At 38.5% G+C, this 27,312-nt stretch overlaps 2 protein-coding genes across 2 annotated transcripts; both read right to left on the reverse strand.

The window, feature by feature from the left end:
• Nucleotides 1–673: 673 nt before the first annotated feature.
• On the reverse strand, nucleotides 674–23,956 carry dvl2 (dishevelled segment polarity protein 2). The gene is made up of 15 exons (XM_079257984.1): nucleotides 23,491–23,956; nucleotides 16,661–16,730; nucleotides 14,066–14,220; nucleotides 11,410–11,519; nucleotides 11,085–11,214; nucleotides 9,688–9,778; nucleotides 8,967–9,036; nucleotides 8,662–8,801; nucleotides 8,224–8,300; nucleotides 8,055–8,122; nucleotides 7,841–7,975; nucleotides 7,327–7,458; nucleotides 6,409–6,585; nucleotides 4,078–4,302; nucleotides 674–2,367 (listed from the first exon to the last, which is right to left on the reverse strand). The coding sequence occupies exons 1-15, from the start codon at nucleotides 23,649–23,651 to the stop codon at nucleotides 1,808–1,810; spliced, it is 2,301 nt and encodes a 766-aa protein (XP_079114110.1). The 5' UTR covers nucleotides 23,652–23,956; the 3' UTR covers nucleotides 674–1,807.
• A 2,200-nt stretch (nucleotides 23,957–26,156) lies between these two features.
• On the reverse strand, nucleotides 26,157–26,804 carry LOC306769219 (uncharacterized protein; the record flags this gene model as incomplete). The annotated part of the gene is made up of 1 exon (XM_079257785.1): nucleotides 26,157–26,804. The coding sequence occupies one exon, from the start codon at nucleotides 26,802–26,804 to the stop codon at nucleotides 26,157–26,159; it is 648 nt and encodes a 215-aa protein (XP_079113911.1).
• Nucleotides 26,805–27,312: the final 508 nt, after the last annotated feature.

The raw sequence follows: 27,312 nt of genomic DNA on the forward strand, positions 1-27,312 counted from the left end.
GGCAGGGTACACCCTGGACAGATCACCAGTCCATCACAGGGCCACACAAAGACAAACAACCACTCACGCTCACTCCTAGGGACAATTTAGAGTACCCAATCAGCCTAACGTGCATGTTTTTTTGACCGTGGGAGGAAGCCGGAGTACCTGGAGAGAACCCACACATACATGGGGAGAACATGCAAACTCCACACAGAAAGGTCACTGTCAAAACCGATCGAACCAGCAACCTTCTTGCTGTGAGGCCAGATGGACCTCAACTCCTCCTTGTGTGAACATGGTCTAAGTTTCATTGATCACATAGGCTCTGTTCAGTCAAAAATCTTGTGGACATCCTGTGCTCTTCGGGTATCCCCTTAAGGGTTCCTGACCATAGGCTGGATCTACAGCAACGCATTATATATACATATATTAAAAAAGTTAGTTTATATTACCTTGATAAGTTACTACTGGCCAATTAACACAATAAAGAAATCCAACAGTGATGTTTGCTTCTATAAATAATTGAATTGGCAGCTATTATAATCCAACAGAAAAGTTTAAATGTGATCAATTGCAATGTGATGTAAAAAAAAAAAAAAATCATTCTGATCAAGTCTGTGAGAAAGTCCAAGTTCACAGATCCAATGAGTAGACTGCATTAAACAGACAAAAAAATCATATCTGACAGGTAAGTATCAAATTTATTCTCAAATACACAAGCAAAGGTGGCAATATGAAATCAAACCATTTGACAATCAAGGCCATTCTTTCTGAAATCGCAACTCTTCATTTAGCACCTTAATAGTTGGATTATACATGATTTATATAGTCACTCATATAAAAATGAAACTGGTGAATAATGCAAGTCAGTAACATAAAACAAGCATCAGGAGGTGGGACATTTGGATCACAGTTAGTATATTCACTGCGTGTAATCAAAAAGTACCACTTTCAGCATTTTGTCTTTTCACCAACTAGTACCATCAAACTTTACAGTCACATTAAAAAAAAACTACAGGGTACCCCTCACACAAGACTTATTTGATGACTATGCTTAGGCAGAGATTACTAAACACAAGTTCTCCTGATATTTTTGGACCTATTTTCTTTTCACATTAGCGCTCGCTCTTTACATAGATATACACAGAGAAGTTCATTGTCAAACAATGTGGAACAAAATTCATTATTTTGTGTACCTGGAGTGTAAAAATATGTGATAAAAGAGAGGGAAAAAGAGTAAGGCACTCAATATACTCTTGTGTGGACAAACAATCTGGTACTATAATGCAGATAAATGTACATGCAGGTCTGTCTCCTTTTCAAGTACAAAAATGTATCTGGCGCCTTCTAGTGTTAAACTGGCCTGTGCAGGTCCTGATCGGCCACATCTTAGATAAAATATATGAGAAGACGCTTCAACTGCTTAAAAGAAAACTGGTTTTAGAGCACTTTTAAGGATTGCAAAAGTATTGTGCTGAGCAGACGTGACAGGCACTTTAAATATAATATGAATGAATTTTCTTTTTAACAACGCGGAACGTGTTTATCTAAAAATAAATCTTAAAACCTGCTGTTTTTTTATTATTATTTTTTGTTGGTGGAAGAGGAACTAGACTTTGCAGGTACACCAAGTCAGGCCATTTTCTACATCAATGTTTTTCTAATTTTCTTTGCTGTTTTAAACCCTGTTTCACCAAATTTGTACCAAGTGCCCTCAACCCAATAGACACTTGTGAGCTCAAACTACCAGGAAATGTTCATCGGAACAAGTGGGAACCGTGTGCTAACTTCACATGAATGGTCACTCAACAAAGAAACACTACAACTACATGACATCAACAAAGAACTCGCTTGGATTGCCCATGGCCAGGTGGAACGACTGGCGCGATGCAGTCAGCTCTGGTGGTACCGAGCCCAGGTCACGAGTGGGTGGAGCCCCAGGAGGTCCCCCTGGAGTGGAGGAAGGGGGCGGTGGCAGCGCCGGGTGCATGGGAGCTGTTAGCTGCTGTGTGTGTGGAAGAGCATGGGCAGTTGCCATGGCTGGGTGTGGGTGCTGGGGTACCATCATCACCATCATGGGGTTGTAAGGCAGGATACCTGGAGGGTAGGGAGACATGTGGGGCGGCTGCGGCAAGCGGTGATGATGCGAGCGCTGCAAGGAGGCATGGCTATGTTCGCTCGGGGCAGCTGAACCATGACCACGTCTCAGGCTGCTGCGGGTGGAGTATTCTGATTCGCTGCCACTGCCCGAGCGCGAGTCAGCCCCGCCCCCATCTCCACCCCCACCAGAGGGAGATTTCTCCCCTCCGCCCACGGTGCCTCCGGGGCCTTTACCGCTGCGATGCCGCTCACCTTCGCTTCTCGTTGAGCCACTGCTTCGGCTCCCTGAAGGCAGAACAAAAGGGAAACACTGTAAGACGTGATGTTTACCCTATTTATATTTGTTCATTTAAAACTTGAAAACAAGCAGGAAAGTGTGAGCTCTACAGACAGTAAATGGCTCAAATTCTTCAGATAAAATATTTTAATGCCACACATCAAATGGACAGAAGGGAAATCATTCCCTCACACAAACTTATCACCTTTATATTGACCTATTATTTGCTTTAAAAAAAGCTACAGTAATTCTCAGGTTTAAAAATGTTTAAACTTGTCCTTCATGAAAACTGTCTCTGTTTTATTATCTGGGAATGAAATAAAATCCAAAAATACTTAAAAACTCTCAGCCTTAAACCAAAAACAAATTAACAAATGCAACCCCAATTACCAAAATGTTAAAGAAAAAAAAAAGGACTCTGTGTAAAATGTAAAAAACTGCAGAATGCACTGCTTTCTCACACACAATAAACATAATTTCAGATCTTCAAAGCAGGTTGAAATGCAAAGTATTAGCTTATATTCAATCTTATGGCAGGAGCAGATCTTAAAAACAGCTGGAATGGGATGTTTACAACTGAGTAGCATCACCTCTTCTTTTAACTGTGAATGTTTAGTGAAGCGAGGAGAGCAGCTCCTGGAGTTTTTAAGATGAATGTTTTCCCCTTCATGTCTGATGCAAAACTTAAGGTGCTCAAAAAATTTGAGATTCCTGCTGATTCTCTGAATCGTTTGATATTTACATCTTCACAACTTTGCATGTCATAATAAGCAAGCTTCAGCCCACCGTTACACCTGAGATGCTCTGCCTCTCTAAAATGCTCCTTTTATAGCCAGATCACACAACTGACCTGTTTAACCTAATTAATTAAATATTTGTCAAATGATCCATGTGTGGCTGCCATCAAATTTAAAACCAGCTAATATTTTACATAAAAATGATCAAATCTCTCAGTGTCAACATCTGATATGTTGTGTACGTTCTCTTGGAAATAAAATCTGAATTTATGAGATGAGAAATTATTAAGGCTGTGACGATATGCTTTAGTCACGGTTTGATTTAGATATTTTTGGGTGCCAACTCTCTTTAAAATTGCGATTCTCACAGTTATTCAATGTTGCTAATTTTTGTAGACTAAAAACAACAACAAAAAAAAAAAAATGTAGAAAACTTTTTTTTCCCCGTCAGTTTTAAAAAAAAATTTTATTTAGGAAAAAACAACACAGAAGTCAGACCATCATTATGCTGGTATAATGCCCAAGTAGACATATACTTAAAGTAAAAAGATCAATTTTAAAAAAGAAAAAAAAAAAAGGACAAAAAATTCATATTGGATTATTCTTATTTATTTGAAAAAGAAAATTCGATTTTTTAAAAAAAAAAAAAAAATAAAATGGGAAAAAAAAATTTTTAAGTTGTGAAGCAAAAAATTCTGATATTCGATTTTTCGACTCGATTTCCCACCCCTAGAAATGATTGTACTTTGGTTTTTTTGACATTTTATACAGCCTCCCAACCTTTATGGAATTGGAATGTAATTAATACTGTAAACACCTCAGAGTGCCATTTATAACTAATATAAAGTAGTGATAGTAGTGAACAAGTAAAGCCAAATACTTCACTTAAACAACACGAAAGAGCCTTTTGTGATATAAAATATATATAACTTGCAGTTGGTAAGTTGAGTCATGAATGACACGTGATGCCTCTGTTCTCACCTTCACTGTGCTGACTGCCGGTGCTGCCAGGGGCGTAGCTGTAGCTGGTGAGTTCGTGGTATGGGGGCGGCTGGCTGGAGTAGGGATGTGTAGGGTAGGGCTGATAGGGGAAGGTGTGCATCATGGGCCATGGGGAGGTGCCAGGGAGTGGAAGAGGGGCCAGGGTGTCCTGGTCTGAGGCCCCACTGGAGCCATCATTGTCATTCAGTGATAGATTGGCCATGTCTAGAAGGAAGATGTAGAGCAGGGGTGTCAAACTCAAATTCACAGAAGGCCAAAATTAAAAAGAACAAAGTAGAGGGCCAAACTCTTTTTTTTTTTTTTTTTTTAATATTCAGAAAGTGACAGCTATTATTCATGTTTTCATTATTTTTGAGATACAGTACTGTATTAAACATTTTCATATATTAAATAATAGTTAGGCCTATTTTTGCTTTAACACTGAACCCAGTAAAGGCTTAAAAAAACAGAAATAAATATCAGGCCTCTATATCTGGAACTTTATATTAATTTTAATTGTAACCTAAATCTTTTCATCACAGGCCATCAAGGCCAACACCTAAAAAATATAATAATTATCTTTTAACTTTGAACAGACCATGCCTTCAGTAAATAAAATCATATTTATCCAGTTTAGTTTGCTTCCATTTACTCTGATGATCCACATGGGTCCAATCCAGATACTTGTCAACACTTTTTACATGCAAGTACATCAATTTCTGGAGTCAGGCTCTGAGCTGAGGAAATCCTCAGGACTAGAGTAAGGTCTTCATCAGTGAGTCGACTCCTGTGTGCTGTTTTGTTCATATTCATTAAAGAAAATAGTTGCTCACACAGATATGTGCTGCCAAACACAGAGAGCATTTGCGCAGCTTGGGCACAGTTGGAGCAGCGTGTCGGGGAGGTAAGGTGGAAATTGTGCAAAACCGACAAGAGTCATTCTTTGACTTGAGTGTGTCATTACACTGTAGCTCAGTGGTGGATTTAAGAGGTTTGGGGCCCAGGCAAAGGCAGGCATGGGGCCCTATGGTAAATATAGCACTTTCTACTCCACTACGGTATATTATTTGCATTGCTAACAGCCAGTGTAAAAGTCTCTTTGCTGACTGAGAGGACCCTGTATAATGACAGGGAAGGGTTGCTTCACTTGAGGTATGAACTGATCATTTATTTTGACGAGTCATTCTTTAAGTTACAGATCAACTCACTGACCACATCGCACACCCACACACACACACCCACACACACACAGACACAGACAGATCACATTAGGTATTAGTGCGCTGCTCTATATACCTGAAGCGGAGGCCCAGAGATGCATATAATATAATAATCATTCTGCTGACAGTTTAGCGAATGCATTTTAATAAAAAACATAAGGCTACAACAACAACATTTTTGTTAGTAGTAAGTAATAAATAATCATAAGTGTATGACAAGTTTTATGGGACCCTAAAGAACTGGGGGTCCTAGGCAACCGCCTAGTTTTGCGTAATGGTAAGTCTGCCCCTGCTGTAGCTCAATAAGCTCCATTTGGAGGTATGGTTGGTGCGCTTTTCACGTCAACCACAAACAGGTCGCTAAAAAGTTCAAATCTACATTTTTTGGCTTCAAAGTCGGCAAATTGTCGGGTAAATTCAGCGCTAAGTAGATCAAGTTTTTTTTTTAGCAAGCTGTGCTAAAGGCAACACGGCGGTAGAGGTTTGCTCTCTCATGACTTGGCAGCACAAAATGAACCAGGTTTCCTTGCTGCGCTTGACTCTCCCACAAGCGCAACTTGGTTCTTAAAGCCCTCATTGCGTGTAATAGTGATGACGTGCGCACGCCCCTGAAGCTGCAGATTGAGCACGTCAAGGTGGGGGTGTTTTTCGGTCCGGAGTCTACCTCGCCAAGACAGCATTGAGGGATTTGGTACATGCGCTGTATAATGGATTGGTGGGCCAGACGTAACACATATTTAAAATCATCTCACGGGCCAAATATCATTTTAGTGCGGGCCAAAACTGGCCCGCGGGCCTGAGTTTGACATGTATGATGTAGAGGAAAAGATGAACAATGAAGCACAGAAAAACAAAACTACAAATAAACAGCATAAGTATCTTTTAAAATGTTTCCTCTCCTAATATTATGTCCTTTCTGGAAATTCAGAATTTTTGGATGGCCGGACATTTTCGAAATCCTTCCATAACTCAGATGTCCTACATTTGATCCCAACAGCCATTAGGTTGTCCACAGCTGCTTGTGTGCGAAATTTAATTTAGTGTAACATTCAGCACATTGAAAGTCGGTCTTTGATCTGCCCTTTTTTTTTTTTTTTTTTTAGTAACTCACAGTTCTCACAGTCGCTTAGGTCTCCAAACACGTAGTAGCACTGTTCAGAGAAGGTGATCTTATTGACGGTGTGCCGAATGAAGCCAGCCTTCAGAAGGTTGCTAGCATATTTCCTGGCCTCTCGGCGGTCCTGGAACCCCTCAATGTGGTGAAACAGCCACTCCACTACATCTGAGCCTGGAGACAGGTACAAACACGTAGAGGACAGTTATACACAATTTTATTCAGCCTTAAGGATTAAATGTGTCTTTAAGATGTCCTGTACACAATGTAGAAGATTAAATGCATGAATAAAAATGCAGCAGTACAATAAAGTCAGTGATAAGTACATTAAATATAATCAGGAATTCCCGTCAAGTGGTTAAATCAGGAATAAATTAAGGGGTAAAAGTCTGCAATCACCTGCAGCTCTTTTTGATTGTTAAATTGAAACATTGTTGTCTTCAGGAGTCTTCATATTGCAGAAGTATATAATAACAAAGATCTTTAAAAGTAGATTTAGGAACATCAACATCTTAAGGAGAAGAAGTCATATCCTCAGTGACGGAGCTAAAGGGACACAAAAAATACTGTCTGGAAGCCTGATGTCTCCTAAAGCTGCAAGATTTTAGTACACGAGTCAGAAAAAAAGATAAAATATACAAATAAGTAATTATCATTTAAAAAAAGGGACAAAAATAAAAACCAATGTAGTTTACGTAATTATTGCTTGTGATTCAGTTTCAGGTGATTTCAATTTAACATGTTTTCATTCAAAACAAGCATTCACATTAGTACGTTCGGGTTTTTTCCCTCCCACAAGTCACACGGCTTTAATTCCAGGAATATAATGGTTGCCCTGTAAGGTCCTGTGAGGCAAAGTGAGTTCATGAAACCAACTCAGACTTTTCTTCCTCTTGTTTCCAGTTTTCGTCTTACCGAGGAAAGCATTGGGGATGGTGATTTTAAGCCACATGCGATCCCTGACCTCCAGACCTGACTCGGGAGAAGCCATGGCTTTGGCAACTGAAGCCATATCGGAGTGCAGCGATAAATTAAAATCATCAAAACCTGAAAGGAGACAAGACAAATTAAGGAAGTCAAAGGTGGAAGAATTCAAGATAAAATCATAAGACATCAAAAACAAGACAGTAAGCAGAGGAACTTTTTACGAGATTAAAGGCAGGAAAGCAGCAGCTATCACTTATAACACAACAGTGGAAATGAAGCCAGAAAGAGAAATGTGAAAGATGATTCCTCCACTAATGTCATTAAAAGACAAAGATGGAGAGAAACAGAAGCAAGATAATGAACGGCATTCAGGCTTTCACTTTCAACAGTCTGGCAAACAGAGTACACAATGTTCAGAAGTGGAGAATGAGGCTTTCTGTAAGATATAAAAGACAGTTTTATCACACACTGAGAGGATAATGGAAGCATGAGAAAGACTCACGTTCAGGCTCTGTGACAGAGGAGGAAGAGGTGATGGTGCTGAGTGAAGAGCTGCCAGGATAAGGTGGATAAGCCCCTGTCATCGCCACTGAGTGACTGACCCATGCGGCTGGGTCGATGGGCCGGATCGGTTCGTCTACACAGATAGAAAAGGAGTGCAGTTTACTGAAAGCGACTTCCACCACAGAGAAGGTATGAAGCTGTGCTGTACTTACTGCGAGGCAGGGTAAAGTAGCCTTGAGGAGAGGGGTCCCAGCACTTTGCCACTGTGAGGATGATAGGCCTGACAAATTCCAAGAGAGGGAGGGAAGAGTATTCATAATCAGAAACACCTTGTAAATAGACACAACCTGAAAACTGAGTGATGGGAAAATAACTGCTCACCCAGGCTTGTGTACAATCTCTCTCAGTACTCGCACTGCATCATCATTACTCATATTTTCAAAATTGATGTCATTCACCTTGGTGGGGAAATAAAGAGCAAAAGATTTGAGTAAGAAGTCAGCTGATGTGACTAAACAGGAAAAGAGCAAACTATATAATTTAATCCAGAAAATATCAGTGACTTCGTTGGAGCTAAATTAAAATAATTATTGCAGACACAAGTGCTCATTTTCATGAGTTCTTTTAAGTTTACATGATTAATGCAATACTAGAGGGGAAAAAAAACTATTTAGAAAAAAGCTCCTGAGAGCTCTTTAAATCAAAATAAAATGCTGCTTTACTTTCAAACATTTCATGAACAATACTTAAAAAAAAAACAAAAAAAAACAAAAAAAAAACAACTAGTTTTTGAAAGATTAAGACATCATCCCTCCACACCTGCAGCAACATGTCTCCAGGCTCAATGCGTCCGTCTGCGGCCACAGCGCCTCCTTTCATGATGGAGCCGATATAAATTCCTCCATCTCCTCTTTCGTTGCTCTGGCCCACAATGCTGATGCCCAGGAAGTTGTACTTCTCTGTGTTTTGAAGAATAAAAACAGCATCAGCAAAGGAAATGTAAAAAGTGCAGAAGTATACACTACATTACTGATTTGTATGTTAAATAGCTGGCAATAACAACAAAAAAAAAATCTCCATATGTGTATCTTTTCTTTCAAAGCGAGCTTCAGGTGTGTACAAACCCATGTTGAGAGTGACGGTGATGATGTTCAGGGACATTGTGGAATCTGTGACACTGCTGAAGGACGAGGCCTGGAGATGCAAACACATCAATTATTCTATGGAGTTATATATAAATACTAGGGATGCACCGATAGTGATATCAGTATTGGCTCAATAGCCTGTGTGTATACTTGTACTTGGTATTAATAAAAGTGTTCCAATGCCACACCCGATACAACACTGGTCAAGCCAGCGCAGATGTGTTTGATGACATTCTCCGGACGTGTTTTAAAAAAATATATGCCTTGAATATTAAAATGTTACATTTTTTGTGACACTAAAAGCGAGATCTTTGTTTCAAAACCACACATTTATTGTTGTATTTGGGCAAAATGTGCCAAATCAAAATACAATTTGTTGACATTGTTAGATCTGTTTTGTACGGTTATATTTGTGTTGGTGAGGTAACTTTAGAAAGGATGGGTAATTTATTACAACCTAATGAAATCTTACACAGTTATAACAACAATAATAACCACAGTCGCAATAATATTCACATAAACAGATTTGGTATCGGCAAATATCAGTATCTGCAGATATTCAAATTTTAAATATTGATATTGGATCAGAACTCCCAAAATGTGGATCGGTGCATCCCTAATATGTAATCACACAAACAATAAAACCAAGAAAAATTAATTAGAAATATAACCAAACTGATTTATATTTTTCTATACACACCCTTTCCAGACGTGGTGGCCGCTGTTTCCGCCGTCGACGGTGGCGCTTAAGAAGCCTGGAGGCTGTGCTCTGCTCGGTCGCACTGCTGAACCTACGAGTTCAACAAAAGGTGAAAGGTCAGACAAGAAAAATGTTTTCACAAACAGTCTACAAGCGGGGCATCCACCTGTCTGTAACTCATAAAAGACAATGGAGGAGCAAAACAGGAAACATCACGTGTTGTGACTGCTCATTGTTTTTTAGTCTGGGTATCAAAAAGAAAGGTTTTAACCGCTAAAGTTAAAGCAGCACACAAAATAATACTGTACCAAATAGCACGGTATTATCGTTTTTATTGTATCTGTATTCATTCAAACCTGTTAAAAAAAAAAAAAAAAGGGGGCATGATCATTTACATTTAAAAGTGACTGATATAACATCTGTATGAATGAAGACATGAGAAAAAAATCCCAGATGTTTTGACAAAGGAAAGCAAATAAGAAAACAACAATTCTTATTTTAAACTGTAGTGGTCACCCAACTGCAGTTTGCCATCTTAAGTGTTTCAGTAATCCACCATCACATCAGGCAGGTTTTCACATGCAAAGTGATACATATTTCAGGATTACAGGTCTACCTAAAACCCAGCACAAAGAGTCCCGTTATGATGTTTACACTTACAGTTCATGTTGTTTTTATAATGTAAATTAGCAAGCAGTCCCTGAAATGTCCAGGTTTTATGTGGCTTTAGTTCCACTTGTATTTTAATGTTAAATAAAGTGTCTGCAGTCAGCCTGCAGCAGTCTGATCAGTGACATGCAGTGAGATTAGGAAAGGTAACACTGCTCACTCAACTCTGTTAAAAGGTTTGTGAAGTTTTGTGAAAAGTTTCAAAAATATGAAAAAAAAAAAGACAAGATTTTATTTAATTTTGTTCATTCTATTATGTTCAAATAAACTTTCTAATTTCTAATCTTGACTTTATGCCCTGTTACATATCATATATCAGCATATTAAACATGCTGATTTGCAGCCCAGCCTTTTACAAAAAAAAAAAAAAAGAAGAAGAAAAACTTATATTATTGCAGTGGTTTCCAAACTTTTTCTGCAGGGCCCACTTTTCATCGACGACACTAATGTCGAACCCCATCTACCATCACAGGAACCGAAGAAACATACTAAGAATTGCGTCTTCAGTTTTAGTGGCTGTATTGTAGGTAACTATAATTAAAGCTCTGTCAGTATTATTATCCTTTCTTCTGCTTTAGTGTGAAACATTTTAAACCAGGAATCTCTGCAAACTATTTTAGATGAGTGGAGTTTTCTATGAGACCAAGGCTTCTTTAGTAAAACAATTTTGCTACTTGATAGTTAACCCTTCCTCTGTCTGTAACTCAGCTCTTTTATTCATTTCTCACCTGCTCATAGTGTCATCGTCTTCAGAGTCACAGAAGCTGGTGGTGTCTAACTCGCTGCTCATCACCGTGCTGGAGCTTTCATAGCCAGCCAGGTGGCGCTCTAGGCGGCTCTGACCATTTACACGAGGGCCTAGGACAAAACAGGACACCCAGAAAACATTCAACAAGATTTTTCATGTTTGCTTATTTAAGTGTTTACCTCTTTTTCTGTCAGATGGCAAACATTCCACACTTCTAAATTCCTCGATCCTATCATTCAGTATCTTTGGGATGAGGGCATGTCAAATCTTGAAGGATTGTTTTCATCTGCTGTAGCAGTCCTCACCATGTTGATCCATGCTGTCTCTGTGCCGGGGTCTCTCCCTCCTGAAGGAAACTACAGACTCGGTTTCTGTCTGGTCGTCCAAAGTCTCCACGCTGCCTGTAGCATTGGGGCTGGAAATAAAATCAATGTTTTTTTTAAAAATTATTGTGGTTTTCTGAAATAACTCCAAAAATATTCTGCATTTGACTCGTTTATCTTTTTAAATTTCATGCTTGTATTTATTATTAGTGCTGTTAATAACTGTGGATTTTATAACAGTACATGGATATTTCAGTCATTATTTACTAATATTTATACTAAAACTAAGCTGTTCAGTGGTCATCTCACTGATCCAGTTACATGTCACTTTAATGAGGGTTTTTGCTGGAGATCAGCGGATATGATATCATCAAATTACACTGAATCTAGAAACCGTCTGAAACTGAAACGTTCATCTCCTGCGGCTGTGCTTAAATCTCAGGAGAGGATCTGATAACACACGATCTCCTGGCAGCTCAAGTATAATCACAGCTTCACAAGATGACAGGGAAACCACTACATGTAGACATGAAGGGAAACACTGTGAAAAGAATTCGAGCCATGCAGGTAACTCCATCAGCATGCAGATAAAACATAATTATCCACTGTGAACTTGTACTTGTGAGATTTTATTAGTGGCATGCACAAGGTTTATGACTAAGGTTGCATTTCCTTCACAAAATTAATTAATTTTGTCGTCATGTATCACAATTTAACCAGACTTATTGACTATATGATGTTAAAAATGCTGCACCCGAGCACCACAGTCATCTTTTAAAATGAACAAGATCATCAGAATGAGGGGAAAGTTAACAAGCAGGGGCAACACCTTGTCAGCCAAAGCTCATCAAACACCCAGACTGATTTTTTTCCCCCCACATATTTAGGAGATTTTTAAGTAGAACATGAAGTTTATGTTTGACTTCATTTTCCCATGAACTATAGTATAGTTGTGTGTTGTGTTGAGAGGATGAGGCTCAGTAATGACAGTTTTTCTTTGAAAGAAGATGCCACGCATATTAAAACAAATCCACAATTCTGTGAAGCAACTTGAACACAACACACAGTAACTTTTAACCAGCTCACACACAAGACTGTTTGCTCTGTTCACACATTGAGCCCCTTCAAACAAACATTAAAATCAGATACCTGGGGTAATCACATTACTGTAGTAATCTGATCTAATGTACATGTACTTCTGAAATACAATATTGAAAATTTCATGTCTTCGTTTACAAGTACATTATTGGATTCATCTCGGAGAATGTATGGGCGTGGCGATGTCACTTCCTGTTATTTTCATAATTAGTCTGTTTTTAAAACAGCAAGGCCTGCATTTGTAGCAATAGCTGTAATTTGCCACAAAATAGTTTGGCAGAGAAATAGTCTTTAGTTCATTAATCAGGCCAAATTACAAAACCTGAAGCTAACTTTGTACGAATGCATGGGTTTAAAAAGACAAAACAAATCAGATATAAAGCTCGACATGCACAAAGACACCAGGGTATCAGGAAGAAATCTACATGTGATCTCATAATGACTCTTATCTGATAGGGGATATCTACATGTTTACATGACTACTTGAATTATCTGATGACTCAAGAAATCAAGCAATGATTGGATTTTTGATGTGCATGCATACATGCTTAATATCCCACTCTGAAATATTTAACATTTTAAGAAGAAGCTCTTAAAACTCAAGAACTCTTCAGTAAACACTGGAGACAATTGAAGTCTCATGTCGGCCATCTGTAGCATCTTAGGCTGCTTTGCACGTGTGCATATATCATCAGAAACCAAAACAAGAAGAATCGATCTGATTTACAACCGAGATAAACGGTTTTGGTTTGGATTGGAAAAACAAAATAAAAATAATTCTGCAGTTAATTCTAACCTGACTGTGAATGGAAAATTTAGGGAAGATAGAAAGATTTTTTGTTGTATTTGAAGAAAAAAAACAAAACAACAAAACATTTGGCTACGCTCCTCAAGCCAAAGAACACACTTCAATCTAAAAACATAATTATATAAAAGAGTGAGTACATGGGAGGCTGGGCTGATTAAAGTGAACTCTGAGTAAACATCAAGAGCTCCAGACAACATATTTCTTGAGGAACTAATAGTGGGAAAAAAGGAAACTAAAAAAAAAAAAAGAAAAGACTTTTGAATGTACAGCATAGCCTCAGACTGTAATCATTCTATTTTAAGACAGACCTAAATGTTATAACTAAGCAAATTATCATAAACATGTCTTTTTAATTTATTAATTTATAAGTTATAACTGTAAGTGAGGTAATATTAAAGTACTTATCGTTTCTCTGATGTTTTGTTCAATTCATATCAAAAAGTTTTTAGGTGTTATATGGTTCAGAGTACCTAAAAATCATAACTGTGAGACTCGTTACGTTGGAAGCTTTTCCCAGAGCTGGTCGTGTAAAGAGCAAGGGCGGCTACAACCAGGCTCAATTACACATGATCTGTTGTATTCTTGCAGGAACTTGATACTGGGAGTGTTCAAGAAAAAGAGTTTATACATCAAAGCTCGGAGAGAAGAATAAGAGCAGTACGCAAACTGCGAACATTTCTGTGACCATCATCAGGTGGGTTTACTGAACAGTAACGAGTATGCTGTGCTTACTGGAAGGATGGCGGTCTAGAGTCCCCAATACCCCCGGTTCTCTCTGCAGGAGGGGGCGGGAGAGGCGGCGGAGGTGGTGAGGGCTGACTAGCCGTTTCCACTGGGGGGACCACTGCCACTGGAGGCTCTGCAGCTGGAGTGTCTGAAGATACCAACTAAGACAAGCAGAGAAAGGGAAAATAAACAGATTTAGGGAAACTATGAAGAAATAAGAAAAACAGTTGTTTAAACTGAGTGAAGGCAGATAAATAAGGGGTTAAAAAAAAAAAAGGAGAAAAAAAGAGGTATGAAAGGGGAAGTTGGTGGAGGGAGGGGAAACGGGCAACATGTCAATTAGTTTGTCACACAAACACTGTACTCTATTCAGATGGACGTCTCTGGGGCAAAATGAAATGCTATACTACACTTAACCTGTCTCTCTTCATTACACAACAAAACTGCCTACATACACACACACACACACACACACACACACACACAGAGTAACTATTAGGATGAATGCCATCCAGCATCCAATTACACGAAGAACAAAAACAGGCAAGATGAGAATGACAGGAAATATAAGGTCATCAAAAACAGCCCTGTAACTTTAAATCATTACAATCCAAAATGACTGCAGAATAAAACCCAGCATGTCAATGTGAAATCACAGCATTTAGACAAGCTTACACATTTTCATGTTCCATACTGCCCAACTGTCCCATCAGGTATTTTCAATAAGTACAATTTAACAAACAGACTGCATTTTACGTCAACATATATCGTGGAAATGAAGATACAGATAAAAGCAGACACCTTTACAGAGTCATCAACTCCTCGTTCCTCTTCACTGATAGTTATGAGACTCAGAAACACTTGTCTCCTGGGATTCCTCATCGTTCTTGGTGTGCAGATCACATATCAGTCCCTCTAGTCAAAGCTTTGTTCCCCTTCTCATTAAATGCCTTTTCCCCACTTTCGTATGCACTTAACAGATGCTTCAGTCTCAGACCTACTAAAGTGGGCCAAGTCTTCGTGTTTAGTCTCGATTCAAACGCAACCTGCAGGGTGGAGTACAACAGCTGGGACTTCCATTAGAGAAATGGAAAGTATGACAACTGTAGCTGGCAGCTCACTGTACTGTAACTGCTAACATGAGGTGCAGCATGCAGCTCGGCTTAAAGTATCGATTAGCAAAGAGAAAAGCTTTGCCTTCGTGATTTATTCAGCAAACTGGAAGCTTTTCTGCTCTAACTGTCCCATCACAAAGAGATCACACATGGTATCAATTTAAATAAAAAAATGTTAGATTATGTCTCATATCTGCAGACTTAACTGACTTCAAATGGTGCATAAATCCACTCTGATGTTACAGTCCAGACATGTGCTCATTTACTTTTTTAAATTATATATAAAGACCGGCATGAAAGACGACAAACACTTTGTTCCAATTTTATTTGCATCATAATTTGGTTTACGATATGCAACCTAAAACTGTTGGAGCTAAGGTGATACAAGCCGTGGTACTTACTGAGCAGTTAATCCTATTTTTATAAATCTATAACCTGAAATGTATTTATTTGGAGCCAAGTTTATTATAAATACTTTATACCTCTTGATCTGCTACTTTTTCCCTCTGTAATATTGACTATTTTCCTTGGTATCTGAAGCAAGTATGAAATTTCAGTACAGGGTCAAATCCACTCAGGAATTCACATCTTAAAAAACATTTCTGCATGACAACCAAAACAGTTTTTAGACTTTTAGATATATGGATTAGAAACAATAAAGCAACATAAAACCCCCGTTAACTTTGACCTGAGTGTAAAAATATACAAGCAGTGATAAACTTTAGTTAATCTCTTCAGTTTAAAAAAAAAGTCGGCCAAAGAGGTTGCCGCCTAAACTGGATGGAAGTATTCACAAAAGTCTATTTTTCTGATGGGAATAAAAAAGGGTATTATTACACATGTAAAAATGATGTAAATGTTTGGAATGCTTATCAAGTCCCAGGATAAGATATTAACAATTTTGTAAAATACATGTCAAATGTTGGGGGAAACCATAAAAACAACACGATGAGATTTGATGTATGATTAGATTTGACTTCAAAGTGTATCTGAACGAACCGGAATATGCTGCCTACACTGACTCACCCTGTTGATAAAGCTCCAAGAATATTTTTCTCATACATTTGCTGAGCTTGTTTCCTCCTGTTTAACCTGGCTCGACACCCAGTCTGTTCAGGGTTTTTTCTCTTTCTTCAGATGAACTTTTTTTTATGTGAAAGAAAACATCCTCTCAAGAACAAGCCTGTACAAAATCTGCAATGTCTCATTTATGGAAAGTTATTGATCGGATCAGATTTTAATTGCCGTTTTGTTTTTCTTTGCTGGACCAGATAAATTAGCCTGAGGGAGGTTTTGGAGAAATGCACAAGAAAAGCAAAAGGGATTTCTGATTGGCTGATTCTTTCAGATAAAACTATTGTCTTGACATTTTTCAGACAAACCTCAGGATGAAAAAAAGTCATAGAAAGGTTTCCAACACGAACAGATGTCTGCAACTCTCACACCAAGGTAACAAGAAATTAGTCAAAAGTTTATCATTTCTTACCCATGACACCACTCTGCCGTTAAAACAAGGCAACTTGGCGCTATCATCGGATATCTCTTCCTTCACCACCCTGCAAAACAAAGAGAGAGTGATGTTTAGGAGGTATAAACTGTTCTGTTTTCACAACATGTTGGCTTTGTATGTGGTTGCTGAATCACCCTGCTGCATAAAAGAGCCAGAGAAAATTAGAAAGGTCTGCGATGCCTTTTTTTTTAAACTGGTCATGATGTAAAACAGTGGAAAGTGCAGGGAAATTTAAGAGTTCATACTGCTTCCATGTCAAACAAAATATGTTAATCTGTGACTAGAACACTGTCAGGCTTAAGTTTAAATATCCCCAAATTTCTTGTGACAACTCATTTTGATGTTCCATTATCCACGTAGATCAGGTGACCCAGTCTGTGGGAACACAGACATGCAACCAACCTCACACTTCAGCTCATATTAGTTAGAGAGATGCTAAATCCTCCTCAAATATATACCGACACCATAAAGTTATGAAGAAGAGACTTAGCAACATGCTGCCCTTGCAGAATGAAGACAGCAACTCTATAGTCCCCATATCATATATTTTACTACTTTAATACAGCCAGTGACATTTTCAGAGTTGAGGCTGAGCGTAATCAAGCCCTTGGATACAACATAAACACACACACTTAATCCAGCATCTACCACAGTCGCACAGAAAATATGCTTTCCATCTGAAAACCTACTGGTTTGACAATAACCCACATTCAACTTTAATTTTCTTTCATCAAATGATAATCAACTACTAATTAAAGCCCAATTATGTCACTAGGACTCTAACCTAGATTCTAATCTTTGTATTAAAATGCTACCAGAATCACAAAGCCATGAATCGGCACAGCAAAAACACTCGCTATGAATTAATTTTAATGAGTCACAGCAATGAGTTTAAGCACAGACCTTTACAGCTTTTGTCCTTTGTTGCAAGCTACACAACTTCATCATCTTAACATGCCAGCAAAACAAACACACCCGACAGATACATACATCTACAGCCAAGCAAGAAAACAATCAAAGCTGGGTCAAAATTAAAGAGATATCATGAACATTTTTAGGAGAACAAACTGACAGAAGACACTTCGGCTGGGCGATGTGACCAAAATCTTATATCACAATATAGCTCATTTTATATCCCCATAACGATATACATAACGATATAAAAATGTTTGTGTAATTTTGTGTCAGTCATCAGTTATTGGTCAGATGTATTTGACTCCTTCCATCTGGGGGAATGGCCGTATGATGTTTCACAGGTAAATACCTTTTGCCGCGTTTGCATCTGGAGTTTATTATGAGCGCTTTTGTCACCACTTCACGCTGCTTTTGCGACGTTTACTCGTTGAATCTATTCTTTATTCTGTATTTTTGTGTAAGTGATAAAAATTAGTTGTGTCGAAGTCCGTTGTTGGGACCGCGAGCTAGTCTGATGTCGGTTTCACGGCGGTCTTTTTATTTCCAAACCGCATTCATGTGACAGAAATTTCCCGTCTTTTATGAACAAGCTCATCAGTTTTGGTTGGCAAGTCATCTTTTAGAGAATTATCCTGCTCTGAAATGCGTCTGCTACCGTCGTCCTCCATGTTTGTTTATATATTGCAGCGTGCATGCTGTAAAGTGCATCTTGACGTAAAAAACTGCAGTATAGCACCTTATCGTGGCGTAAACAACAGAGCCTCATATGAAACAATAGACATTTTCTATCGTCCAAACAATACATATCGTCATATCGTCTAGCCCTAGAACAAACTATCATAGTAATTACTGCAAAACACTCTTTTAGCAGCCATCAGGGAACAGGACGAAATGCATGTGGGAAAATGAATGTCACTAATGCTAAAGTACAGGTGAGACTAAGGTTACGTCCACAATGCAGCTCAACTCAGGTGGTGGTGGGGGAAGGAGCGGTGTTTGCCAATATGCAACTCCAATTTTTTTAATGACAGCCTGCACGACACAATATCTGACCCAGGCCATTTTTATATGTGGTCCTAAACTGAATGGATCACAAATCTGCACAGCAGGAGGTGGGACACAGTAAAACTGAATGTGAAAAAAAAAAGGATCAAATAATTTTGGACCACAATTTACTTTTCAGCTTTGTAGCATGTGTGTATCACTTACAGAGTTGTTGTGCAGTCAGCATGTAGTGTCCATATTTACTCGCAAAAACACGGCTTGCCGCATATGAAACATGTGGCTGTGTGTTTTTTTCTCTGTGCATGTATGTCACTTCAGAGCCACGTACTTTTCACATATAAGTGCAATAAAAGGTTCGATTGAAATTGTGAATCATGTGAACGACGGAAGAAAGAAAAAAAAAAGATTTTAGTATAAAAAAATTAGATCTGTAGTGTGAAAGTAGTTTAAGAGTGAACTAGTATCATCTGAAACTGTTGCGGTAACCATTTGTCTCTCTTTATCCCCCTTTTTTTTTTTTTAACTTCGTTTTGACAAATGGTCCACAATATATAAGTTTTTTATCTAATGTATGATATATAACAGGAAATAGCTTTAAAACAAAGTCAATTATCACTACACAAATCCACAAGTCTTTACTGTGGTCAAGTTTATAAAAGAAAATAATATGGTTATTTCTCCATACTAGTAAACCCCAACTACATCACATGATCAATCTCAAGGTTCAAAGCTCTTTAAAGACGCTGTTCTTTCCTCCACTCAACATGCCTTCTTTGTTTATCAGACCACCATTTGGCCCCAACTGTGCTCCCCCCACCACAACCAAACAGATTCCTCCTACTTTAATCCAGTAGCTTTCTGAGACAAGGATGGGCACAAATGCCACACACACCTCAAAGGTTTATGATTTTTCCAGCCTCATCAGGTAACATCCCTCATTCTTTTGTGTGTGAAATCTGGTCAGGCTCCACTGGACTTTCATAAGCAGCTGCTGAGTGCCGGTTTTGTGGGAAAGTGTTGCATAAAGTCATGACTGTTGTGCTCCCTGGTATGGATCTGTCTGAAGATCCCTTAGCCTTTAAAAAGCTGCATCTCTGTAAAAACATTGGTTAGCTAAGAGACTTTTTCTCCATTCAGTGTATCATTTCTCTGCTCACATACTGCAAAACAACAGCATCTAGACAGCAGATGAACAGATGCAACAACAGTCTACAGACAGCTTAATTGTTTTCATTCCTCTGCCCTCCAAACAAACAAGAAACCACAGTCAAGTCATTTCACACACACACTAAAATAATGCACAAATAACCCATAAATATGCTGAATACCATTCCAGTCACTAAAACCTTAAGTCCCTGCAGTCCACTTAAATTGTTCTAGTCCCCTGGTACCATTAAATTCCTCATAGACAAGGCAGCATTAGTTTTCTAATAATTAATCTTGCTGAAAAAGTTCCTTAATCCTTTCTAGGAGCACATGCACACACTAGAATATTTAATAACTTTAGCTTAACGCCACACTATTTCTTTAGCTCTTTGTTCTCCATGTAGACACTCAGCAAATGGACTGTTCAGTTCCAGGTTCCCAGCACCAACCTTCCCCGTGGCTCTCCCCCTTCCACCACACACGCAGCTCCGGTCGACAGCTGGCCACGTACCAGGGAAAATGAAAACACACACCATTACACTCTCCTCTCCTGGGTCGTAGAAGAGGGGGGGAAGAAATCTGTGCTTTGGTTGGACAGCTGACTCGAAGCTATGTTCAAAATTTTTCATCTGAACTCAGTTGGAGGCATTCAAATGAGTGTGTCATGCCAGGCAGCACAATTTAACAGAGGGTCAGGGTTTTTTTTCCCCATTCAGTCTTAGACTGTGGAAGTTTTAAGTAGGTGGCTATGAGAATGATGTGTTCACTTCACCATAAAAAAAAAGGGAATTCCTGCAGTTTATCCACTAGTCATCAGTAATGCTGCAAATTAGCCAACACTGGTAATAGGCTGAAGCAGAGCAATTTGTACATCCCTAGTTTAAACAGATTACATTTTATGGTTATTTAAAGCATTTATTTAGTTGCTAAAATGTAAACAGTATTTTTCTGATGACCATAACCAGATAAAATAGTATTCAGAATAGTATTATGACAATACATCAATCTACATGGATATATCACTGATGTGCTCAATGAGACAATGACATCAACCCAAAATACATACATTGTTCAATAATCAACATAGTTGCCATTCAGCAAATGCACCTTTACATTAAAAATGACTGGATTTTAAGTTCCTCTGGTAGACTGTTTTTTTTTTTTTTTTAATTTGTTTCTGAGCTGTCTTTATTATAAAAACAATTTCAGTTCAATTAATCAATTTAAATATCTGAGCTCAGGGCTAAAAAAAAAAGTTAAATGATATTGAAGTTGCTTTTTGTGATTATGTTACATGATAAATATGTTCAATTACTCGTGATATGGTTTCATATCATATCAGTGGGTCCTAAATTGAATTGTTACTGAATGTAGGATATGGACAAAAATCAAAACAGTATCTATTAATAGATATAATATTGTATTGTGATCAAACTGGGGATTTACACTAGTAATTCATAGTGGGTAATAATCAAATTAAAGCTGTACATTGTTCAATAAGGTAAGTTGGAAAAAAATATCTTTTGATAGTTCATACTGAACTGGTCTCACTTCAGTCCCAATAATCAGTTTCTCTTCAGTTTCCTAATTCGACACGGCCACGTCATTTTGCAAGTGCTGCTTGTTTTTGGAAAAATGAGGATAGCTGATGAGACAAAAGTATGTGTTGCCCGTTAAGTTGGGCGCTTGCTTTCTGTCATGACTGCAGTTTCCATTCATTCGCTACACTTAATGGCCAATCCACAGTAACATAACGGTAATTCGACATGTAGAATTAACTAAAAATAAAAAAGAGGCTGCAGAATCCTGAAACGGTGCACTAATTGAAGATTTGAGACAGACATGCACTGATTTTCCAAGCTTGTTCCACTGTGGGTTTGGTGTTAAAGACTCATTAGCTGCATGATGTAAAGGCCTACCTGCTAACTGCACCACCAAGTCCTACCGCAGCATTTTGCAACGCACACTGCTGCTTAACAGTGCATGCTTTAGCCCTGTATACAATATATCTCTGAATTCATTTTAGGCTTACATGCATCAACATATCAAATGGCCTGCCATCAAAATTGCGTTTAATTTTTAGCAGTTTTAAAGTTAATTTCAGGTATAGCCAAAGTATCCAAAAGTACCTTTCAATTCTTTTGAACTCCATAAAGCACCTTTCTGAGGATTGATGTAAAAAGCAAAAATCAAAATTCACAAAACTGAGTAATCAGACTTCAGGTGTAGTTTCCTTTGGGCTTTTTTGCACTGACTATCTTGAGTTCGTTAATATTGAGGCTTAGATAGATGTAAACATTGCAGTGGCATATGGCGAGGTAATGTGGATGAGAATCATTAATTAAAATAAGATGTAACAGGTTGCTGGAAATATGAATAAAATATATTATTAGTTAACATTGTTATTATGTAAAGCACTTTGCACTGATTTCGTATGTAAAGTACTTATGAATAACGTTTGATTTGATGTACACAACATAATCAGAATACTGACATATTCAGAATAGGGTCAATATTCAGAATATCATAGTGCATGTAAATATATGTTCTTTCAAGAAAAGTATTCTTGTGAAGAATTATGTAATAGCTAATTTAATTTCATGGAAATTAAAGTTTACTCCAGAAATATGTATAAATAACCAACATCATGATCAACAACCATCGGTGGAAACAGACTACCCACTTATTGCAACTTCTGTTTCATAAATTTCCTCAAAGAATTTCTCTCCAATCAGTTATTGGGGTTGGCACCATTAATATTCAGATCAGCAATATCCTGACAAGTCTGTCAAGACCAAAATAAAGACCAATTCAGTCTTTACAGTTTGGATTTGGACTTGACTTTGCAACTTCCCTGGCACAGGCCCTGATGGTGCCATTCAACAAGGAGGAGGGGGGGGGCAGCCTTAATACTCATCCAAACTACAATGCATTTAACAAAAAGCCTAAGGGTCTCACTGGGTGAAGAAACCACAAACATGCATTCCTCTGCAGAAGAGTGCAGAACCACCACAGAAAAAAGAAGAAAAAAAAAAAAAGATTAATTGATAGTGGAGAGGTAGCTCTTTCTGAGGGAGAGGAGAAAGGAAGCGAAGAAGCCAGAGAATGAAAGGATGGCTGGCAGGCCAAAGTGTTAAACAGGGGAGACAAAACCCTGGCTTGTCTCCCAAAAGAAAGAAAAGGCGAGGATTTCACCAGATGATGGACTGAAGGAAAGAGGGGAGGGAGGGATGAGGATTATGGCAAAGCAAAGCAGCAGGGACAAGGAATGTCTCCCATTATAATGGTGATGTTTTCTGAGAAATGTCCCAGCCTTACATACTGTTGAGTATTTATAGAGCAGTTTGGATATCCATCATCAGTGATCACAACCATGCAGTTTCTGGTTAGGGACGTGATCGTTTAATGGTCACCTAACTGGATGTCTTATTCATGACTATTTAAACTTCAGCAAAACATTGTCAAAATAATACTAATTCAAAAATAATGCTGAGACAGACAACTAAATGAGAGTTTCAGCAGCGAGTAGTATTTAAGGATATATTTGACAAATTCTTTAACATTGTTCAGGAGTTTGTTTGGTCAGCTCTTCCACTAATAACATTAGCACAATGAACACTTCTTTCCAACTTTCTATTAAAGCAAACACGGCTTTAGTTTTAAGCTTTTATTGCGCCTTGGTTTTCTTGCAAACACAAAACTCTGCTTAAAGAAAGGAGAAAAATATCACTGCAGCTCACCCAAAGTCTTGGTCCATAGACTTGAAGAAGAATTTGTAGTTTGGCTTGTTTAAAACCTGTTTAAAATCCAGTAAAGTGATATTGTCGGCCGCTATGGGTATTTTCACCAAGTACGGCGTCTCCTCCTCGTCGATGTGATAAATTATTTTGGTTTCCGACATCGCTTCGAGTTTCTTCTAACCTGAAAGTTTCCAAGAGAAATGCAATGTAAGAGGCGAGGTAGCCTTAACTTTGTTGGGGAGTGAGCTAGCGGAGGAGCTAGCTAGGTAGCTAACGAGACGGCAGAGGTGAAACTTTGATGGCCAGAGATTTTTTTTTTTTTTAGTCCGAGTCAGAGGACAAAGCGCAAAATCTCTGCAAACGAGTTCGCTTTCCAACTTTACTAAAGTAAAAATTTGCATTCCCCCTGTTGCCGAGGGGCGAAAAGCGACGGACACGCTACATTCACACACGATCTACAACCAACTTTTCCCCCAACAAAAACATACAGAGGAGGGGGGTCTAAAAACTTTTCACTGCTTGTTGCGGGATAACGCGGCGTATGACGTAAAGACGTACCCCCGTCTAGTTTTTACGTGCTGTCCCAGTCAGACCCCCACTGTCCACACTCATTTTTTAGTGTCATAGACTATATATAAAAGAGTTTAGTATGGTTCACATCCTTTACTTAGAAAAAAGACAAGAAAACGTCTCACTGTAAAATCAAATAGAAAGGCTGTGAGCCTGAAATATTGCTGATTTAGAGATGACCTCTCATACTTTTCTATTTTTCTACTATAATTCCTTATGTATAAAAGAACAAGCTATATTTCATCACTGATTTTAATAAAGAGCGAAGTGATTTTGAACTATTTTATACTACAAATATATCATGTAAATAATAAAGATGTGATCCAATCCACCTTAATTTCTTAATTAAAGAACCTAGCTGACCAAAGTGCTGATCTATTTTTTAATATATTTTTGAAAAAAACATTTCAGTTCAGTTCAATTCAACTTTACTTATATAGCGTCAAATCACGATAATGCCATCTCAAGACGCTTTACAGACAGGAAAAAAAAGCATGATGAAAGCCAATTCATTCATTCATTTTCCGAACCGCTTATCCAATTCAGGGTCGCGGGGAAGCTGGAGCCTATCCCAGCTGGCTTTGGGCGACAGGCAGGGAACACCCTGGACAGCTCGCCAGTCCATCGCAGGGCCACACACAGAGAGACGAACAACCACACTCACGCTCACTCCTAGGGGCAATTTAGAGTAACCGATGGTGGGAGGAAGCCGGAGTACCCGGAGAGAACCCACGCATACACGGGGAGAACATGCAAACTCCACACAGAAAGGCCACTGACCAAACCAGCCAAGGATCGAACCAGTGACCTTGCTGTGAGGCCACAGTGCTAACCACTGCGCCACCGTGCAGCCCAAGCCAATTCATATTAGTCTATATAAGGAAACCAACAGATTGAGTTGGAAGCGCAAACTCAATCTCATAAAGAAAAATGAAATTTATATATTTGGTTACTATAACATTATTATGAACTGCACCTCAAAATTGCAATGTCAACCTGGGAAAAAAGATTTTCCAAGCATGATCTATGTGTTTTACTATCTAAATGAAAATGGGAACAGTGCAGATCTTTACTAAATTTTGTATTTCATTTGACAAACAAGAAACCACAAAGCATCCTTATCCAAGCATGTTTCCTTTTCCATTTCTTCAATTTCTTTTGAGAATCATTTAATTCTTAATCATTCACATGTAGCAGTCAGCAAACACGAACATTTCCACACAAAATAGAAGACACACATATACAGACATAGATAAATTAACACAGTCATCATTACACTAATAGATATCAGCAGAACATCTAATTAACTACAATTTGGATTACTACAAGTAACCATAATACCTTCTAAAATGATTATCCACAAAAATGCCATTATTTTTACCCATGATTGAATTCCCTCCCTAATAAAAAGCATAACAGAAAAAAAAATTACTTTTGTTTTTACCATAGAAATGGTTTTATATTTGCTTCTCACAGATGAGAGATTGTGGAAAAAGGATTAATGCAGGTTACATCAGGTTTTTTTTGGGCGACATTTTGTCTTTAAACGGTGAAATAAAAATCTATTTAATTAGCACATTTGAAGTTTTCTTTAAATTTCAGAACATGGTCACACCTGACACTGTACAACACATTGTACACAAGTCTTTTTCTTAAGGAACAGCTATGTTCAGCTAAATCACTGGCAGATCAGCTGCATAACATTATCAAGCATCAAATATGATCAAGAAGGCACAGAGAAAACTATAAATAAAACTTAAGTGGAAACCAGTTGAAACATTAGAAAGCAAAAAAAACAAAAAAAACAAGTTAAGTTTAATTGTAAAAAATAAATAGGTCTTCATAAATAAAACTTTTGATTTTTTAGTGGAGCGCATGCATTTCACAATAGACCACTAGAGGGAGCTGTTTATCTATTTGTCAAAGCTAAACGAGCATCAAACAGGGACAGTGACAAAACTGCAGGGCTTCAATAAACATTTATTACAATTTTACAGGATAATTTATATTCAACATTTGTTTTTTCAGAAGAGTTTAACAAATCTTTATATAACGAGCTGTCATTGCTTGAAAGATTAGATTGATCCTGTTACCCATTAGAATTTTCTGTTGAAGAAATGTGGCCCAAACACCACACCAACCACACAGATGATCACAAACATCACCCAGAAGATGACTGCCAGGAACTGTACACAAAGTAGTGTCCTCTTACTCTGCTGTATGACAACCTCTTCCCCCACCAGCCCTGGCGCCGTGCCGTACGGCCTGTCTGGGTGCATCTGCTGCACCCTCAGGCTGACGGTGGGCAGAATGATGAAGTGGGTGTCTCTGCTGTTGCTGTTGCCCTCCAAGGAGAATACCACTCTCTGTGTTACTGTGGTTAGACGGGTGGCCACAGTCTCGGGGGCACAGAAGGCCACGTGGGGCATCCTAGAAAGGATCAGGGAGTTACAGGGTAGGGTGAAGGCATCCCCGGTTTCTAGTGGGGTCAAATGGCGGCAAAGAGGGCAAGGGATTGCTGGTGGGCTGTGAGTGTCAGAGGGGTTGAAGGGACAGAGCTGGATCCTCTGGAGGCATTCTGTGCAAAAAACATGGAGGCACTCCAGCATACGGGGACATTTGTTGTACTGGTTGTACTCCTGATAGCAGATGGGACATTCGACATCCATGGGCTCCCCAGGACTGCTGGGGGCTGCAGCAGCTTGGTCCACCTGCTGGACAGTTGGGACAGCATCCTCTGCCATGGTAGGAGGGTGACTGGGGGAAATTAAAGAGTGGGTCCAATAGCAAAACAAAGAATGAGAATAAATCTTGAACAAAGATGGTCAAATCTGTAAAACAAAAAACAAAGATACAAAAAAAAAAAAAAAAACAGCTTTAAGATAAAGTTTAAGTCAGAACTAAAACAAAAGACTTATCTGACTTTTAAACACTGTCTCTTAAGATTTAAGAACACATTCCACAGTTCATAAGTAATAAAGTTTATCTAAACCCCCACCCACTCACAATTACCACTATTCAATCCAGTGTATGTGCACATGCACACATGCACACACAAAGAAAAAAAAATGGAACAAATATTAAACTGAAGTGCCAGGAAAGGATATAATAATTAATGGAAATCCTTCCCCCTTATGTTTACGTGTCTGAGAGCAAGTCTGCTGACTTGTTTTAATTTCGTCATTTACAGGGGAACTCCACTGAATTAGCAGACAGTTGCACAATCGTTTCATCATTTGATTTCATTGGTAG

The sequence above is a fragment of the Telmatherina bonti genome (assembly GCF_933228915.1).
Source record: "Telmatherina bonti genome assembly, chromosome: 18".
NCBI lineage: Eukaryota > Metazoa > Chordata > Actinopteri > Atheriniformes > Telmatherinidae > Telmatherina > Telmatherina bonti.